This window comes from Rhinopithecus roxellana, chromosome 1, assembly GCF_007565055.1.
Source record: "Rhinopithecus roxellana isolate Shanxi Qingling chromosome 1, ASM756505v1, whole genome shotgun sequence".
NCBI lineage: Eukaryota > Metazoa > Chordata > Mammalia > Primates > Cercopithecidae > Rhinopithecus > Rhinopithecus roxellana.
The window spans coordinates 21,178,361-21,199,745 of record NC_044549.1 but is presented as its reverse complement, the minus strand read 5'-3'; the positions used below and the strand labels follow the sequence as shown (position 1 = coordinate 21,199,745).

General features: G+C 39.0%; 1 protein-coding gene across 5 annotated transcripts in view; it reads right to left on the bottom strand.

The window, feature by feature from the left end:
* Positions 1-3,048: 3,048 nt before the first annotated feature.
* TMEM45A (transmembrane protein 45A) overlaps positions 3,049-21,385 on the bottom strand; it is an 81,707-nt gene continuing 63,370 nt past the window's right edge. For all 5 annotated transcript variants that reach the window (XM_010368844.1, XM_030940110.1, XM_010368843.2 and 2 more), the window contains 5 exons: positions 20,854-21,046; positions 19,079-19,291; positions 17,455-17,639; positions 7,895-8,040; positions 3,049-3,584 (listed from right to left, as the gene is read on the bottom strand). In XM_010368844.1, coding sequence (XP_010367146.1) covers positions 3,491-3,584; positions 7,895-8,040; positions 17,455-17,639; positions 19,079-19,291; positions 20,854-21,043 — 828 coding nt within the window. In that variant the 5' untranslated portion in view covers positions 21,044-21,046 and the 3' untranslated portion in view covers positions 3,049-3,490. The remainder of the gene's footprint in view (positions 3,585-7,894; positions 8,041-17,454; positions 17,640-19,078; positions 19,292-20,853; positions 21,047-21,385) is intronic.

The window sequence follows — 21,385 nt, the reverse complement described above, 5'->3', positions numbered from 1 at the left end:
CCATTTCAACAATAAGCTGGAAGTTAGTGCAATCAGAGGTTGCAGCTTCCCAAGCAAAGGAGATTGGAGAATTACAGAAATCACTAAGGAGTTGGTATCATATCAATAGCCAAACTTGATATTGCTTAATAATCAGTCCCCACCCTTCACTTTCCTGTGTATACAGCCACAGAGGCTTTCCATCCACAGGGTTTTGTATGCTTTATAAAATGTCCTTCAGTCTTTCCTACATTAACACCTGCACTAGAAATCAAACACTGATTTATGTAAAGGTTTTCTCCACTTTGGTTATGACAAATGAAGCACAGGATACTCCAAGAAAGTTTGGCAAAAGCTCAGGAATTGAGATCCTAGGTTTTTGGAAGAATGGAGACAAAATACAAATATAAAGTAAGGGAGTAAACCTCCATCCCCATCTCTTCTTTGATAAGGTTTTCCTTTCAGAGCTAAAGGCTTTGGAAATATATAAACACTATAATGCCTGATAATGATAAAGAGGGATGGGCAGACAGTCAGGGGCTATTTTCCCCAGGGCAGTCAAAGGAGCACCTCTGGGAAAGGACCACTCTCAGGAGAGTGGTGCTTTCCCCCATCTGTCTTAGCCTGTTGCGTTGCTATAAAAGAATACATGAAGCTGGGTAATTTATAAGAAAAGAGGTTTATTTGGCTCACTGTTCAGCAGGCTGTATAGGAAGCATGGCACCAGCATCAGCTTCTGGTGAGGGGCTCCAGCTGCTTCTACTCACAGTGGAAGGGGAAGGGGGGCTGGCATGTGCAGAGATCACATGGTGAGACAGGAAGCAAGAGAGGAAAGGGAAGTGCCCAGTCCTTTTCAACACCAGCTCTCAGAAAAACTCTCCAGAGAACTGATAGAGTGCAAACTAATGAGGATGGCACCATGCCATTCATGAAGGATCCACCCCCATGACCTAAACGCCTCCCACTAGGCCCCACCTCCAACACTGATGACCAAATTTCAACATGAAACTTGAAGGAGACAAACAAATCATATGTAAGCCACAGAAGCACCCCACCATTCTTTATACTCCTTCCCAGCTTTATTTTTCTTCATATAACTTGTTATTGCCTCAAATTATAAAACTTATTTGTTGACTTTGTTATTGATTGTCAATTACATCTCATGGGAATGTAAGCTTGATGAAGACTGGGACTTTGGCTTAAGTACTGCTATAGAGTACCACTGTATTCCCAGTTTATTGAACACTGCTTGGCACAGGGTAACTGCTTAATAAACAGTCACTGGATGATTGATTCCATTGGTACCCAGGGGTTAAGTGTAGCCTGAAACTAATTTTTCTCATCCCATGATCTAGAGTTGAAAACTTTTCATATTTTTGTTATAAAATATTTTTCACAGTTTCAGAACATTTACTGAAACATACTTTTTTATAAATCAAAACCTTTATAAATTGTACTTATTGATCTAAGGTTTCCTAGCACGAGTAAAGAAAATATGACTGTCTCATTTTGGCTCAAGTTCACAGTTTGCTAATTTTTCATGTCATTCCATAAAAATGTGAGTCATAAACTACATTACATAAAAATGTAGTCATAAACTACAAATCCAATAATGTAGCCATAAAGTTGTCATGATAGTGTTCCAATATATTGCTCATTTCAGGAACTAGAGGCAGATAGCCCTAGAGTATGGACGTAGCCCTGAACCAAATATTCCTCCTTTGAGAACTCGTTGAGTTGATTTTACTTGTAATCGCTGTGTGCAGACTACAGGAGTGGAAATTTCTGCTCTCTCACAAAGACTGTAGACTATTTGCACTTATAAGTTTTCAAATTTCCAGGCTTAATCTGGTTCATGCTAATTATTCCTGGTGTTTCTGCTCAGGCCTAGATACCAGTAATGCCAGCTTCACGTAACTGCTACTGATTACTCGCTCACTCACGCCTTTGAAACCCAAACTTGCCAAAAATTATAGAATCTTGTGGGTCTAGCAAACAGCCCTGAGAGATAAGACATATATGGGACAGAATGCCATGACCCCCAAGGACTGTGGCATGTGGGTGTTTTCATATGCCAGAAACATCCTAAGGTTCATGGCATTATTCAAGATAAACCTTTAGACACTCACATCTGCTCTTTTCAAACTTATGTGACAAAATGAATGTGTCCAGTTCTGGGGCCTGAAGAATCTGCTCACCTGACTCTTCAATGTCAGTGTGACATGTATGAGACTAGGCAGCCTTCTGGACTTGCCAGTGCTTCTGGGAAGCTAGGGAGCCTTCAGAACTTAGTTGACCACATTTCAGCTCCAGCTGTGCACAAGGCTGCCTCCTTTCCTCCAGGTTTGGGTCATCCCTCAAGGATTTGTGCAATCCTCCTTCCTTTTCTCTCATAGCAAATACAGGTCTTTGTAACTAACATTGTACTAAATTATTAGGTTGACATTGAAGAGAAGACATTGCTTTTCAATGGCAATAACCACAATTACTTTTGCACCAACCTAATAGCTTTCCACATGCTTCCATTTCTAGATTCATAAAGTGTGACGACCAGAAGAGCTCCATGGTTCATTCAATTCAATTCCTTACTTTAGAGAAAAATACATGGTGATTGCCAGAGATCTAAAGGCTGGTTAATGGTAGAGCCAGAATCAGAAACAAGATTTCTTGACTATCCACTGGGGGGCTACTTAGATCACAGACTAGGTAAGGGGTTCTGACTTTTTACCCAAGCATTCCATAAAAGACTTTTCCTTGTTTTAACCTTTCACCTATTGTAGCAGAGGGGATGGCGTGGTGGCCATGCTATGGTGCATGATGACTTTTTCCTCTTAGGGACAACACCCCAGTCCTCCTTTCCCAGTCTCTCATGGCTTTGCAACCACGTGTCCTAGAGATCATCCCTTTTATCTTCTCTGAAAGATCACACACCCTAGGAAGACTTCTGGCCTACTATTCCCGTGGAGAACTTAGGTGCTATAGTGATGTCTCACAAAAAAGAATTGCTGTGTCCTGCAGCTTCTTCTGCATGATATAAAGGAGGAGTATAGTAAATAACAAAAACAAAGATTTCAGGTGTCTGCACCAAAATACGTACATTCATTTATTTGTCATTGCAGCAACAAGATAAACAAGTGTAATTCCATGGTCAAGGAGTTACAAATAGTAGTAAGCCCAGTAACCTTGAGCATATCTATAAGGCAAATAAAACAAATTTTTTTTTATAGCGTGGGCATCCAACTTTAGATAATCTGGAAAAAAGTCACTCTAGCCCCTGAATACCATGATATGCATGATGTGCAAAAATGAAAGTATCACTCAAAATATTTTCAAAGCTAAAAATAAAATATTTAAATTCAAATACTTTAACCAAATTGGAAATGCAAACAGTACACTGAGAGTCATCCTTAGCCAGCTGTTCTCCAACAAAAAGATCAAGAAACAAAACCAAGAACAAAGACAATGTAAAAAAAGAAAAGGTTTATCTAGAAAAACTGGAAGCTCATCAAAGTCACATTTCTTCTTCTGATTCTTGTTCTCGTTCAGCATTTTTCAGAAGTCCAACTTCTGAGGAGCAGAGCCTCTTAAGTCTAGATTTAACCAACCTGAGGAGAAAGAAAAGCATCTCAAGTTAGACGGTGTTTAAAATGGAAACCCGGAGCAATATGCACCTGTATGCCACAAAGTCTAGATGATTTGGGCAACTGGGGAAGGCAATCCAAAAAGGAAAATTACTTTTATTTGGCTTTGGAGTTGCCTGAACATTTTTGTGGATTAAAGCAGGGTATAAGTAAACAGATACAATGTGGCTTTCCAATGTATTGCATCATTGTTTAATTAGGCATCAGAAGACAACTTTGATTATTCTTTTACATTTTTTCTTTTCTTTTTTTTTTAAATGAGACAGAGTCTTGCTCTGTCACCCAGGCTGGAGGGCAGTGGCACAATCTTGGCTCACTGCAACCTCCGTCTCCCAGGTTCAAGCAATCCGCCTGCCTCAGCCTCCTGAGTAGCTGGAATTAGAGGCATGTACCATCACACACAGCTAATTTTTTTTTTTTTTTTTTGAGACAGATTTTTGTTGTGTCGCCCAGGCTGGAGGCTGGAGTGCAGTGGCGTGATCTCAGCTCACTGCAACCTCTCCCTCCCAGGTTCAAGCAATTCTCTGCCACAAACTCCTGATTACCTGGGATTACAGGCACCCACCACCACGGCCAGCTAATTTTTTTTGTATTTTTAATAGATATGGGGTTTCACCATCTCGACTAGGCTGATCTTGAACTCCTGACCTCGTGATCCACCTGCCTTGGGCTCCCAAAGTGCTGGGATTACAGGCGTGAGCCACCGCGCCCGGCCAATTTTTTTACATTTTTAGTAGACAAGAGGTTTCACCATGTTGGTCAGGCTGGTCTCAAACTCCTGAACTCAAGTGATCTCCCTGTCTCAGCCTCCCAAAATGCTCGGATTATAGGCATGAGCCACCGTGCCCAGCCAACTTTGATCATTTCTAAAACAATTAAGAGAATCGCTGGTCTGTGGCAACCCAGATGAAACCAAGCTCAGTTGAGTTTCTCCATTAAAGCCACATCTTACTGTGTATTGCAAACAGGTGCTATATCATATAAAGGACGTGCATGAAGCCCTCCTCTAGGGTTGGCAGCCCAAGTCAAGGCCCATGTCAAGTCTGGGCTAAATTTAGCCCCTGCTTCCTGCTACTGGCCCCCTGCAGGGGGATCTTTTGTGCAGCGGACAAGCTGTTCACCTGCACATGATGCCTCTGCCGTGATGAATTAAGAAGCTCAAAGAAGTACCCTCCATCATGGTGACTGTTTTCATAGTTTAAGAGAATCTGGGCCGGGTGTGGTGGCTCACGCCTATAATCCCAGCACTTTGGGAGGCAAGGTGGACAGATCGCCTGAGGCCAAGAGTTCGAGAACAGCCTGGCCAACATGGCAAAACTCCATCTCTACTAAAAATACAAAATTAGCTGGCCATGGTGGCACATGCTTGTAATCCCAGCTACTCAGGAGGTTGAGGCAGGAGAATCTCCTGAGTCTGGGAGGTGGAGGTGGCAGTGAGCTGAGATCATGCCACTGCACTCCAGTCTAGGCGACAGAGAGAGACTCCATCTCAAAAAAAAATTAAAAAAAAAAAAAAAACAAAGAGAATCAATAGGCCTGGGGGAAGCAGGGATTATAATTTTTGATACTGGAAGATGTGACACTGATTAGCAGCTGAACCTCACCAGGCTCTCCACTTCTCTGATGTGAGAAAGAGTATGTCGTAAGAACTAGGCAAAGCTTTTCCTGTGCATCATTGTTATAAAGGCATTGTGCTGTGACCATATCAATAAAGCATAGTTAACTCCCAGAAATACATAGGAATATGCAAACAAATTTGATAAGCCAAATCATCAATATCATTCGTCACAAATGAAAAACTTCACCAGTCTACCTGCATCTTTACCCTTATTTTCTGCCATAGTTTTTCTGATGAAGGTCTGGCCTGCCTGTATCAATATGTAATGGCTTTCCTTGTGCTCTGAGAGGGATTTTTGAGATACTTCTGTGGAACTATATATCAGAAAATTTAACCCTTGGTCTTATCTTTTCAAGAGCAATATGAGAGTAAAACTGAAAAGCATATAAAACATGATTTCAAAACAAATGAAGCCTATATTTAAATAGCTCTACAACATAGATCTATTACCTATTAAACAGCAAACAAGGGTTTACTGAGAATCTACTATACGTTTGGCAGTGTGCCAGGAGGTGTGGGCACTACGGAAAGGGTCTCATACTCTAGGAGACACAATCTAGCCAGTAGATAAGACTAACCCACATGAGCTAATGGTGAACATCACAAGAGAGATCCCAATTGTTAAAATGCATGGTGGAGATGACGGGCTGTAAAAACTCTTCAGGGGAGATGAGCAAGAGCTAGAGTCATCACAGAAGGTTTCACAGAAGAGACGCGCATTTAATGTGAACATGCCAGGTGGAGGGAACTGCGTGGTCAGAAAGATTAGGATAATACATGTTGGGGGTAGAGGGGAAGGTTGGAAAGTAAAAAATGGAGTGTCCAGTTTCCAGAGTACTATAAGTGGATAAGAGGCCCATTAGGGGTCTGAAGGTTTTTGAAACAGGAAGAGACAGTAGTCTTCTTTTGGCTCTGGAGAGGAGTTGACATGAGGAAGAGCATTTCCTTGGATGCTGGCACTGATCTTGAAGGCTTTCCAGCCCCTAAGGAGATGAGGCCCAACAGTCAGCCTAGAACAACAGGGGAGAAGCCAAGTTTCACTCAATGGCAGAGCCAGCCTTGACAAGGAGCACACGCACATGCTTTGGAGGAACTGAATGGGACTAATAGAATGAGAAGGTGGAATTTCCTAGTACCCAAAGCACTTAGACCTCTAGAAGGAAGCAACTATAGATCAAAGTGGGCTGACCTGCAGCTGAACAGAGACAGCTGAGAGCTAGACAAAGGAATCATTTCTTCACTCAGTGCCTCAGCATGACAGCTGCTTCAGCAACGACGCATAAAGAAGCACAGAGCAGGAGGGGTGACTTGGGGCCCATGTCTAAAGAGAAGAGTGGAAAGTTGGTTCTAACTGGGACCTCACTGGGCCTAGCAGTAGCTACTGCATTTTAGGAATCAGAGAACCTGCTAGATGTGTAGTGTCCAATACGGTAGCCACTATCCACACATATATGGATATTTAAATTACTAAAATTAATGTGGCATGAGCCACATTTTAAGTGCTCAATAGCTAGTGACTACTATATTAGACATTGTAGATACAGAACATTTCAATCAGCACTGAAGTCTGAAGGATTAGGTGCTGGAGCCTTCATGCCTGGTCATTGAGATCAGCCAAACCAATTGTGGTTCAGTGTTAACCACCTTAGAGAAAGGAACTGTGATCACCCCTTTCTATTCCTGCTCATTCTTCAAGCTGCAGCCTCATTCTCAATTGTAAAGAGGCCTCCCCTGATTTCAAGAGTGCTTTGTTCTTCTACTATTTCTGTTTATTGCACTGTGTTTTCATTGTGCATCTCCCTAATTTAGTCCTAATTATAAGACTACAAATTCCTCAAGGGTAGGGTCCATATCACATTCATTTTTTTTTATACCAAAGAGGAATAAGGAAGAGGAGAAGGAGGAGAAGAATAACAAGAGAAAGAACAACAACACAATAATATTTATTGAGCTCTTATTATGTCCTAAGCTTAAATACTCGATCTCATTTAGGTCTTATTATTTCCCCATTTTACAAACAACAAAACTAGTACTTAATGTGGTTAAGTAATTGGCCCAAAGTCATACAGTTGATAAATAGTGGAGCTAAAAATATGTGTTCTTATAACTCTCTTCTACTGCTCCTTACCCACTTACGAAACATTATACTGGAGTTCTAATAAAAAATGTATTCAACTGGATCTGACTTTTAGAAATATTAGTCAATGTCAAATTAGGCAGACACCTACATTTAATGGAACACACACAAGTTGGTCAAAAAAGGACTCTAAACTTAAGAAGTGCTATAATTGAAGTATCTACACATGGGTAAATGGAGGACTCACTATATAGGCAGTGCAGGGTGAGGGAGACCATTCAGAAGAGAGAAGAGGAAATAGCATACATGGAGACAAGGAGGCACAGAGGAGTGTGATGAAGGGTAATACGAGCATCAGATGCACAGCCGAGGCACTCTTGAGTGACTCCAACTTTAAACCAGCATTTATTCCTTTTACTAAGAATTTTTGTGTTTGCAGATAATATTCTGCTATGCTACCCTGTCTTATGGGATGATAAGGAATGAAATCCCCTTTTGAATTTTCAATTCAATACCACTGAGTCTTGATAATCACATACCAAGGAACAGAACTTCCATGAACAGAAATCGCTAACTTACCAGGTGATGAAAGCATAATTCATTCCAACGATGACAATGGTTACTGCATAATGCCAACAAAAGCATATGGTAAGAAACAAAATATTTTCATGATCCACCAGATCCCATGCAGGACCTCCACTGGGGGGATACAGGACAAATCCAATCTGTAATTTAGAACAAAAAGCACATATTAAAATAACCAACCACATTCCCAAAAATAGTGCATTTCAAAATGCTTGCTTCCAAGGTAAATAACTAAGTTAACTCCAATTATCTAAGATGTAATAGATAAAACATCAGGTTTTGCTACCTGTTTTAGTAATATATAGAGTCTCTAATATGTCATATTTTCATAAAAATTTTAAAAGGACATTTAATGATCAGTTTTCAAAATATAAACAGTCATCTCGCTAGGAATGTCTGAACTTTAAGAGAATGTTTTCGGTTTCTACATGGTGCAGTTTCACTCTGTTATTTCAAAATTGGAGTACAAAAAGGTTTTAAAATAAATAAATGCCCACAGTTAACATTATATTTAATGGTAAAAGACTGAAATCTTTCCCCCTAGTATCAGGAACGAGACATGGATGTCTGCTTTCACACTTCTATTCAATGTTGTACTGAAAATCTAGCTAGAGCAATTAAGCTACGATTCAGCTAGAGCAATTAAGCTAAGATTTAGCTAGAGCAATTAAGCCATGAAGAAAAATAAAAGGCATCCATACTAGAAAGAAAGAGGCAAAAATATCTACATTCACAGATGACATGATCTTATGTATAGAAATTCCTAAAGAATCCACAAAAAAAACTATTAGGGCTAATAAATGTAGAAGCAGGATACAAAATCAGTACACAAAACAGTTGTATTTCTACACAAAAGCAATGAACTCAAAAATAAAATTAAGAAAACAGTTCTGGCCAGGTGTGGTGGCTCACGCCTGTAATCCCAGCACTTTGGGAGGCCGAGGCGGGTGGATCACGAGGTCAGGAGATTGAGGCCATCCTGGCTAACACGGTGAAACCCTGTCTCCACTAAAAATACAAAAAAATTTAGCCAGGCTTGGTGGCGGGTGCCTGTAGTCCCAGCTACTCAGGAGGTGAAGCAGAGGAATGGCGTGAACCCAGGAGGCGGAGCTTGTAGTGAGCTGAGATAGAGCCACTGCACTCCAACCTGGGTGACAGAGTGAGACTCCGTCTAAAAAAGAAAGAAAGAAAACAGTTCCACCTACAATAGCATTAAAAAGAATAAAATAAGAATAAATTTGATCAAGGAGGTTTAAGACTTGTACACCAAAATCTGCATAACATTACTGAAAGAAATCAAAGAAGACCCAAATAAATAGAAAGCTATCTCATATTCATAGACTGGAAGCTTAATATTTTTGAGATGGCAATACCACCCAAAGCAATCTACAGATTCAATGCAATTGCCATCAAAATTCCAATGTCCTTCTTTTTTTTTTTTTTTTTTTTTTTTTGCAGAAATGGGAAACGCTGATCCCGTAATTCATATGGAATTGCAAGGGACCCAGAATAACCAAAACAACCTTAAAAAATAAAGCTAGAGGACTTCAATACTACAGAACTACAGTAATCAAAACAACAGTGTGGTACTGGCATAGTGATAAACATTTAGATCAATGAAATAAAATTGAGAGTCTAGAAATAAACTCATATGTCTATGCTCAATTGGTTTTTGACAAGGGTGCCAAAGCCATTCAATGGGGAAAGAACAGTCTCTTCAACAAATGGTGCTGAGATAACTGGGTATTATATGCAAAATAATGAATTTGGACCCTTACCTCATATATAAAATTAACTCATATATAAAATTAACTCAAAATGGATTAAAGACCTAAATATGAGATCCAAAACCACAAAATTCCTAGAAGAAAACAGGGAGGAAGCTTCATCACTTGCAATTTGTTGATTTTTTAAAGCTATGACACCAAAAGCACCGTCAACCAAAGAAAAAACAGAAAAATTGGACTTCATCAAAATTAACTTTTGTGTTTCAAAGGACACTATTAAGAAAATGAAAAGACGACTCACAGAATGAGAGAAAATATTTGCAAATGATATATCTGATAAGAGATTATATCAAGAATATAAAAAGAATTCCTAAAACTCAACCAAAAAAATTTTAATGGGCAAAGGACTTCAAGAAACATTTTCCCAAAGAAAATACACAAATGATCGATAAGCACATGAATAGATGATTGATATCATTGTTCATCAGGGGAATGCAAATCAAAACCACAATGAGATACCATTTTTTATTCATTAGGCTGGCAATAATAATAATAAAAATAACAAACATTGGTGAGGATGTGGAGAAATTGAAATCTTTATATATTGCTGATGGAATATAAAATGGATAATCCTGATTATCTGGATAATGAGGATAATAAGACATTAAAACGAGGATAATAATATATCCTCAAAAAGGGCCATTGCAAGGAAATGCCTAAGCACTGTAACTGACACATAGCCAGTATATGGTAGACATTTGTAGGATTATCCATGATATTATCTTGGTTTTGAATTTCATTTAGTTTTAGAAACCTGAAATACATTCATGCATTTATCTATCTGTCTAATTTTTTATTGGGATAAAATTCTGCAGCTACTGTGGTAACAGTTTTGCAATTCCTCAGGAAGTTAAATACAGAATTCCATATGACCTGTCAATTCCACTTCCACCCAAAAGAACTGAAAATAGGTATCCAAACAAAACTTGTATACGAATGTTCATAGCAGAACTATTAATAATAGTCAAAAGATGAAAACAACCCAAATATTCAAAAACTGACGATGGATAAGCAAAATGCGGTATACTCATACAATGGACTATCAATCAACCATAAAAGGAATGAAGTATAGGCAACAACATGGATGAAACTTGAAAACAATTATACTAAGTAAAAAGAAGGCAGACACAAAAGTTCACATATATTATGATTACATAAAATATCTAGACTATCTACTGTCTGATAGATGATGGTACCACCATGTGCTTGTCATTTCATCCTCACTCATGTACATAAATGTCACAATAATTCTTAGTCCTTGAAACAACCTCAAGAAGAAGACATCATCATCCTTGTATGTCACAGGAAAAGACTGGAACTCAAGGACTTCAATAACTTCCCCCGGTATTACAAAATGGCTGAATGACTACGGTAGGGATCCAAACCAGTAGTTTCTGGCTCCAAAAACTCCATGTTCTTTCTCCCACTCCATACTCTTTTCACCATATAGCCTTTCCATATGGGGCAATATGAAGGACAGTGGCCTGGATAACAAGATCAGTTTGAGTCATCTCAGCAGTTCTGGTATGGTTTGAACAATCAGTACTGAGATGGAAGGTGGTTCCACGAGGACATGGCACTATATTACCATTAAAACATAAATGACAGACCGTTGGCCCTTGAGCTACATCTCTAATTCCCAGACATGCTTTGTCTGGCCTGCATATTTAAAACAATAATTTGTGGCCGGGTGTGGTGGCTCACGCCTGTAATCTCAGCACTTTGGGAGGCCAAGGCAGGTGGATCACCTAAAGTCAAGAGTTTCAGACCAGCCTGGGCAACACAGTGAAACCCCATTTCTACTAAGAATACAAAAAATTAGCTAGGCCTGGTGGCACATGCCTATAATCCCAGCTCTTGGGAGACTGAGGCAGGAGAATTGCTTGAACCTGGGAGGCAGAGGCAGCAGTGAGCTGACATCACGCCACTGCACTCCTGGCCCACAGCCTGGGCCACAGAGTGAGAATTTGTCTCAAAAATAATAATAATAATAATAATAATAGTTTGCTTAAGTTCCCAACACTTAAAAAATTAGGAAACATTACACAAAAGTTTGCATTCTCAGCTTTTTTTTTTGTAAAAATAGATCTGGCAACATTAGGCCTGCATTCCTAAATGGCAAACATGAGTGGAAGCATGTAGCCTCCATTGATTCGTCATTCAGTTTACCTTCCTGACCAAGTGGAGCGATCCAACCAAAGTTTTCTATTTTTGTCCTGGCCCAGTGCATTTTATTTGTCAACCAATGTCAGAGTCATACATTTTCCCAAAATATCTTATTAGTTGAAATTAGCAAGGTACTTTACAATAACTTCCTCTTTCCCTTCTTTATATCCCAGGAGACAGAATGCATTTATTGTCTATTTTATAGATAGGAAAATTAAGTCATGCACGCCCCTGCCCCTCCATCCCCAAACAGCTGCAAAAACGTTTGCATCACTGCCGCTGTGCCTCACCCACCAAGGGCTGGGGCCTCTGCATTAGAACATGGATATATTCTAAAGGCAAGAGGTGTCAACATCTGTGGCAGAAGATACATCAGTCATTAAGTTAGAGGTATGAGCTCACAGTACTCAGAAACTGCAGGTGGAAAATGTCACCCTGCTGGTTAGACTGTTGTTTTGGACATATCAGTGTTTTGCAATACCCCTTTTATATACTGCTAGGAAAGCTCACTGTGGGAGCCAAAGTGACCAGAGCCCAGGTCCCTGAAGCCCCTGGAAGAAAGCAAGAATTGCTAGGTCCTCTATGCTCACTGTTTGGAATGACAAGAGAGAAAATCAAGTCACATGGTCAACTCCCAGTTCAAAGGCCCAGTTATCTAAGCTGGGGTCTCATGCCTTCCTCTTACAATGAATTCACGGAAATTGAGAGAAAAATTCTGTGCAGAAAGGGGAATTTTAGGGAAGATGGGTGTTAAGAGCTGTGGACTAGCCCTCCAGATCCCACCCACAGTCCTGCCAACATTCCTCCAACGCCATCCACATGAGCTGCCCACCCCAGGCCAGCTCCCAGAGGTAAGGGTCAGCATTTGTAGTGGGTTAAATTGTGTCCTCCAATATGTTGAAGTCCTAACTCCCAGTATCTCTGAACGTGATTGTATTTGGAAACAGAGTCTTTGCAGATGTGATCAAGTTAACATGAAGTCATACTGGATTAGAGTTGGCTCTAAACCCAAAGACTGGCATCCTTATAAGAAGGCCATGTGAAGACATAGGAAAACAAAGAAATACAGGAAGAATATCTTGTGATAATAAAGGCAGAGAATGAAGTATTGCTGCCACAAGCCAAGGAATGCCAAGGATGGTTGGCAGTTGGCTAGGAGATCAGCATGGGACTGATTCTCTCTCTGAACCCCAAGAGAAAACCAACCCTGCCAACACCTTGATTTCAGATTTCTGTTCTCCAGAAGAGTAAAAGAATAAATTTCTCTTATATGTCACCCAATTTCTAGGGATCTGTTATCATAGCTCTAGGAAACTAATACAGCGGTTGAGTTCAAATAAGCAAAAGGGTATCACTTGCCCTAAACCTTAAGCCTAGACACATTGGTGACTCTCTTCTATCTTTCACCTTCTTCTGGAAGCTTCCTCTGCTCCCCTTCCTCTGGAATTAGCAGTCCTCTCCTCAGGGCAGCATGCATTGTCAAGTTATAACATATATTTTTCCCAATAACCCCATGAGATATTATTAATATTTCCATTAATATAGAAACGGCACGGAACATATTATCTATGGTGATTCATGTAATTAGTGTGGTAAAGCTAGCATTCAGATTCAGGTTGGTCTAAACTGCGGGCCCAGGGACTTGTCACTACATGCGATATTCATAATTGCTTTTTGGAGCTTCCAAAATAAAATCTCAAGTCATCTCCATTAGGCATCATTAATTCTACCAAACTTTTTGCTGTTTACATCAGGAGAAGAGAAACTTGGAGCCCCTCTCATCGCCAATCTCTTTAGCACCCTCAGAGCCTAATGCTGAAAGCTAAAGATTTGACTGAAGCCACTGAACAGAATTAACTGATGTGACTACAGTGAAAGCCATAGAAACATCCCATAGTCATTCGAGGCCAAACACAAATAAATTAGGAAAGCTGAAACCCCAAATTAAAGCTAGAAACTGCCACAACTCATTAAATCCTCCTTTAAATACAGAAACTTCACTTTTATTTGTCGTCTTGTTTCCTTATATAAAATTCCAAAAAAACCTCAACCTGCAAAAAAAAAGTTTTTCTTGCTACAACCTGTATGCCATTCCTGAACATCTGGTTTCGACTAGTTTAGACTAGTTTAAGCTTCATTGGTATCACATTTCAAGTGTAAATAATTATCTTCTCTTATAGGCAATAAGCCTGGGGCCGATTTCCTATAGCGAAGTCTGAATTTCCTGTTGTTATCTGATTATCCAATCATTTCTTTCAACACTAAAAGCCTAAGCAAATGTTTGATCTGCTGCCGCATCAGACCTCAAACGATTACTGCTTAGTTGGGCCTTTTTGTCATTTAAAAATGAACTTTTGTCCTTCATAAAGGCAAAACAAAGACTGAGCTTTCATTTGGGCTCAGGATCTATGCAGTCGTGGGAGGAATCCCTGTGGGAATCAATGGAGCTGGGAGATGCAGTGGAAGCAACTGTCCAAAATAAGAAGAAGCAACAACAGCAGGAGCACCTTCCTCATTCCCTGATTGTCCCCACACCTGGGCAGTGAAAATGACTGGAGGGAGCTTGGGAATGAGAAGGTGCAAAGCGAGCTTTTGAAATATTCTCCCACATAGAGACACAGGGAAAACATGATTCATGGAATAAAGGGGCTTGCAGGATTTTTTTTTTTTTTCTTTTTTAAAGTGTATGATGTGGCTAGGTTATTGAGAAAACATTTTTGACTGTGATGTGGTTCAGGAAAGAAAGCGTTGCTAATAAGTTGGAAGGGAAATTCCCTCTCCATTTACGTATTACCCAATCATTTATATGTGTGTGATAAAAAAGTGGCCAGTCTGAGTATTTGTTTCCTTCAGTTCACATCTCCATACTTATGGTTCCAAGAGTCTAGGTGAGTGTTTTATCTAATCCCTCTATACACAGTTTATGCACGAGTATTAACATATTAACCATACATGAAGAAGTAGTGAGAAAAAAATATGGTAATATGGTGAAAAGCAAGTCATGACATAATATTGTTAGCTTAAGACAGCGTTTTGCCATAAACATTCATATACCACACTTATCAACTGGAAGCATAATAAATTCACCTAAGTTTCTAGACATTTTTGTTTCAGAGGAGTACAGTAGTGGGAGTGTCACTATGCCTAAACCTTCATTTCCTGCCAGTGTGTGTGTTTACATTGGTATTAAATGTTCATTTTTCTTTAAGGCTGCAGACATTATTTAGGCTGACCACCAGGAAAAAAGGAAACAGTCTAGTCTAGACATATTGGTAGATGAAAAATTTTCTAAATAATCGTGGATTTATGCCCAAAGGCATTAATCTCTTCCTTAGAAAAGCTTTTGGGAGAAATATGAAAACATTTATCTGCCAAAAGGGGCAACACTAAGCCAACCTATTCCCAGTTGAGGCATAACCCACAGCTTCCTCCTTCAGACCCTAGACAGTAGTCACTATTAACTGAACACTAATTAATTTCATTCATTCTGCTCTTATGTTTATAATTCTGTTCTCTTTGGGTCTCCCCTCTTGTCCTGCCTTTCTTTATTTGAATGTTTAGCCTTTTAACAAACTTGGTCTAGTAAATATATGAGGACTCCTAAACCACACAAAGAGGATATACTTTCCTTTTGACTACCTGGATCATTTACAACCACTGACATTGGGCCATGTTCCAAAGGAAGTCTCAACACATTGCAAAGAGAACACATTCCCTGACCATAAAACAATTACATTAGAAAGAAATAAGAAGAAAAAAAGAATATTTTTGGAAACTTCAAAGTGTACTCCTAAATAACTCATAAATTAAAGAGAGAAGCACCTGGAAATAACATTCAAAATTACCCAACAGTGAAAACTACATCAACACATTGAAAAACTACAAACTAACACATCAAATTTTACGGAAGGCAGCTCTAGCACTGTGCAGACAAATGTATTTGTTTAAATGCTTTTATTTTAAACCAAGAAAGACTGAAAATAAATGAGATCAGAATCGAACTAAAAAAAAGACTGAAAAAAAAAAAAAAAGACAGAGAAGCAGAAAACAGCCTTACAACAAAGCAAAAAATTAACATAAGAAGAAATGGACAGATCCAGACCTGTAATATAAAACTTCAACAGACTTCTATTAGAAAGTGAGAGATCAATCAGATGAAAAACCATTAGGAATATAGAATATATAAAAAACACAATCAAAGAGTCCCAAAAGCCTGGTTTCATCCTCCACCTTGAAAGGAGTCCTTTTACTTTCTTTTAGTCTCACTGGAGCCAAAAAAACCAACCGTCACCGTCTGCTCTGGGCTTGTGGGCTCAGCTTGACTCTTGCTCTGCATTTCTGTTCTACATCCAGCGCACAAGTTTCTTTGGCCTCTTTTTGTTTGTTTTGCTTCATTGCAGTTAGTGTTTTCTACTGTATTGTTTAAATTTATTTTTAACATTTTCTTTCCAATTTTCTATTTTTTTCTATTTTTCTATTATTTTATTTTATTTTATTTTATCTGTCATTGTTATGTGTGAGGAGCAGACAAGATACACAAGACACAGTAACATATATAGAGTGTTTTATATAACATTTTACATAATTAAATTCACCAATTATCAGCTTCTTCACATTATAGAGTATTTGTTAGTTTTTTCTATGAAGTTTTCCGTTAAAATAACCGTTGGATCTAGTCCCTCTTTACTGGCCTTTGCCCCAACAGCCTTTCCACTTTCTTGCATGCTTAAATAGTACATCTTTTCTATCCCATTTGACAATGATATTTCTCTCCTGCTCCCCTACCAATGCTTTTTACCACTCCTCATGTGCAATACAAATCTCTAAAATAACCTCATTATCCCAAATCTCTGCTCTCTGGTGACTAAAAATCTCTTCTAAGGAGTCTCCCCTGATTAAACCAAAATTCACCTTCCATCCTAGACTTTGTTTACAGATATGTATGCATGTTGGATTATGATTCATCGCTCTCTATAAAATGTATGTTCACTGATTGGAATTCATGCTTTCAACAACACATCAAGGTTAAAGAGTTGACAGCTTAAAATGGAAAAAGCCTGGGGCCTCGGGTCGGACGAATCCAAATTTAGATCCTAGCTCCATTATTGTATGAGACTTGGTCTCTCTGAGTCTTCCTATCTGTAAATTGGTGATGATAATGCCTGAATTCCAGGCTGTTGCAAGGAAAAAATAAAACAATGTATATATAAAGGTTTGGTACAGTAGCCAACATATAGTTATTTCTCAATAAATAATAGTTTGCTCTCTTTTCTGCCTTCTATATGTTTCTTAAGCTTATTACGCTATAAGCTGCTTTAGTGTCAGGAACTGCTTCTAACTAAAAGCGTCAGCTCAGAGTTCCTACATAATGGATGTCCAGGTATGTGATGAAGATGTGCATGCACCACTTCCCAGCTGCTTGACAATTCTCCCATCAAGGCTATTGGGACAGTCAAACATCACTTCTCAGAGGCCCATGATCTTACTACAGGCCATACGTTGGAGGGAAGTCTCTGGGGTCTACAGCAAACTGCCTCATCAAATAAACAGAGAAGTTACAAGCAAAGGGTCCAGGTACATTAACTAGAGACCCCAACTCACCTGAAAGAACCAGCTCCCCTGAAGCAGAATGAGGCTTGACCGCAGTAGCTCCAGAAGTACATTGTTCCGAACAAGGAACTCTAGAAAGGCAATGAGGCCTGTCAGAAAGACGACCAAAACCAGCAGCTGGTGCACAAAGATGTCCAGTATTTCCCGGCCATGAGTGTGGTTGTAGAAGATAAAAGCTGATGGGGAAAAAACAGATTATCTTCTTCAGTGGAACCAAGGGTCACCCACTGTTTCTCTCTCGCCCTCTCTCTGTAAACAGAATTTTACACATACACACATTTGTCCAAAAGAGCAGGTGCCCACTGATTCCCACAGTACTGCATTTCTGGGGACATTACCACCTCATTAGAATAGAATCTTTGAAATCTAACCTTCTTTTTGTTTTCCCTGACCTTTATTCTCTAACATATTGTGACATTTTCAAAGAATGGATTCTCATTATCTCAGGGTGTTAACTGTATTTTTGAATGAATATCTTTTCCTCTTTATCCAAATGAAAAGTATTAAGATGAAGTTGGAATCTCCATAAGATGAAAATATTTCAAAGCATCTTCTAAGCAGGACAAAGAACAGTAAGCATGGCAAGTGTAATAATTCAGATGAGCACCTAGATGAATAAATCAAAGCATCGCCTTAAGCAATTCAGTCCACTGGAGGAGGCAAACACATATAAATCATAAGGGTGGATTTTGACAGGTATAACAACAGACTCTGGAAGCTCCCAAGAAGTAGTAAATAACTGCATTTCTTCATCCCATGGACAGGTTCCAGCTTCATCTTTTTCATGAAGACAAAGAGAAAAGATGTTCATTCAAAATATGGTAACACCCTGAGATAATGAGAACTGGGCTATTAGTTGTTGACATCCATCTTTTGTCCAGCCCTTGTTCCCAAGAGGTATGGGCAAAAGTTCTTATCATCAGATGCCAGAGGTAAGGTAAGTAGGAAGTGACTGCCTCCTGATCAATTTGTGGTTATCTATTTCCATAATCAATCTATTTCTTACCTGTGTAATACATGAAAACAAATCATTAAATGCTTGTTTTCTTTTTTCTCCCTACAGTAACTGGGGGACCAGCTGAACAAAAAATATTGTTTTAATTAACTTTCCAAAATTAGGACCCCATATTTTTTATGTGACTGCATTTTTTGGACCCTACTTGTCATGACATGGCAGAGTATTACTGTATCAATATGAAAAAGCCTATTAGTAGATAGTGGAAGCTGTTCCGCTGTATGTGGCTGCCTCATTTCAGTGTATTCATGCTTTATTACTCTGGGATCAGTTTTCATTTGTTAAAAGTAAAAAAAAAAAAAATGATAATCTTCAGAACAACCCAGAGATGAGTAACCTTCGTAAGTGGTCCTTTGAGACAGATGTGAAATGTGAACATAGCAATTGAACAATTGTGTTTGCCCAGTTCTACTAAATGAGTCAGTACAGCACGTAGATCTTTGGCACTCTGCCTAGGACACCCAAATATTTCATTATGGCCCAAATATATGGCCCTATCAATCAAGGCTGCAACAAGATGCTAGAAGTATATTAATATGAAGGGCTACACAAATGCCCACTAATAGAGAAAGGTACATGAAAATACTCATTAATACTTACCCTCCACAAATAAGGCATTTGACAACATTAACTTGGTTAAGGAAACAGGAAGTGAACTGATGGTGAAACATATTATGTTTGCCACACCAAACAGCCCAAAGAAGAAATACATGGTGAAATGATGCCAGCCTAGGAGTTGGTTCCAGTGGCCCTGTTTATAGTCATATAACATCAGATAGGGCCCTCCAGGAATAAACTGCTCCCCAGCCATGCCTGCAAAGAAACATATCACAGTTTTAGCAACTCTGCTTTACCTAGAATTCAAGAAGATGCAGGAGGATTAGCCCATTGCTTATTCCAATCTAATGGTCTCTTGTGACATTGATTCTTCTCTCTGAGGTGTTCCCTAACAGCTGAGCACTGGCACTTAAGGCTTGTTTTGGAGGTTCAGATGCTGGTTCAAATAAATAGTTTTAGTCAAAGATAGCCAATTGAATTAAACAGCTATTTCAGATCTTCAATGCCAATGATCTTAGTTCCACTGCCCATTCCAATCTAATGACTAAGATACATCCTGAATTATTTGGAGATTTGAATTTGGGAGACAACTCCTATGGAAATTGATTACTTCCTTCTTAAATACTACATCTTTCAGTAGCTGCCATAAAGTAGGGGGTTGTGCTTGGTACCAGATAAAAATGCTAAAGAGTTCAGCTTTTCTCCAATTATGATAACTGAGAAAGCCCAGACAAGACTGAGCACAGTGGCTCACACCTGTAATCCCAACACTTCGGGAGGCCGAGGCGGGCAGATCACTGGAGGTCAGGAATTCGCACCGAGCCTGGCCAACATGGTGAAACCCCATCTCTACTAAACACACAAAAATTAGCCGGGTATGGTGGCAGGCACTTGTAATCCTGCCTACTTGAGAGCCTGAGGCACAATTGCTTGAACCCAAGAGGCAGAGGTTGCAGTGAGCCAAGATAATGCCACTGCACTCCAGCCTGGCTGATAGACCAAGACTCCATCTCAAAAAAAAAAAAAAAAGAAAAAAGGAAAAAAGAAGCCCAGACAGATACAGCAGATGATCTAGTCTGATATGCAAACAGTTAAACTTTCTTACAGATACTGCCTTATTTGTTAATCTATAGGATTTGGCAAGGAAATTTCCCTCTTTGGAAATGTTACTGTGTAATTTGATGCCATAACAAAGACCTGTTGCCATGAATAAAGCATGAAGAAATCTAATGGGAAAATCAGAAAATTTATCTTTTATAACGGAGCGGCTAGAGTGGAACTCTCAAGAACGCAGAACATTTTCACTGAATCTTCAGATGGAAGATTCAGTGGAAAGGCCTTAGAAGTTATCTGGCCTAATCTCTTTCTCCAGCTTAGGAACCAAGAAAAAAAGATGTGTGCAGAAGGCTAAAGTCTTCTACAGCCTATCAGAAATAATGTATTACTGAAGTTTTTCCATAATTACTTGATTAATTTCACATGATTTGCAAAATGGTTTTTGATAGGGTTTGTTCTGTCAGAGATCGGAACAATTGATATAAAATTATTTCAGAAGCTCCAACCAATTCTTTAAAAGAAACTCACTTTGGGCATGCAAGTTAACTATTATGACTAATTCATTAAGAAATAGCTCTTTGTATAAGTGTAAATTATTACCTTCCCAATGAATTGTATCTGATAGAAATTACAATTAGAATATGTGTTGAGATTTTTTTAAATAAAAATTCCTTTTAGCAATTTCATGATTTTATATTGTTTCATATTTTACATATGAAAACACCCAAAAGGTAAAAACAGAAAACAGATGGTCCACTCACCAGTTAAAGCCATGCCAACTATTATAATTCCCTCCAAAATTTCCAATCGACAGAATAATGTTTTGGAACCAAGGTAGCAGGTGCGCTTTTGCTTTTTGAAGATATACTTCAGAGTACTCATTGTACACCACCAAAGACCCATGATAAAAAAGAAGGTTCCAGGGAGGGCATGACCTCTGAAATTCCCCATGATCTACAAATATAAGAACACACAGAAAATAAAAAACATTTTATTGCCAGAATCTGGACAAAACCTCACTTGTTTCCATCAAGTACACTGTCTTCTGATTATGGATACAACACTGAGGATGATTCTGAGGATCCTACACTACTGTGCATAGTAGTAAATGCCACTACAATATCAATAATATCAATGAAAACAAAATAAAAACTCACATTTGTTGAATACTTACCATGTACTCTGCACTGTGTCAAGTGTTTTATGTTCAGTCTTCAACCTAATTTACGCAACATACCCCTGAATGAAGCACTGTTATCCCCTTTTTCTTTAGGGATACTCATTTAGAGAAGT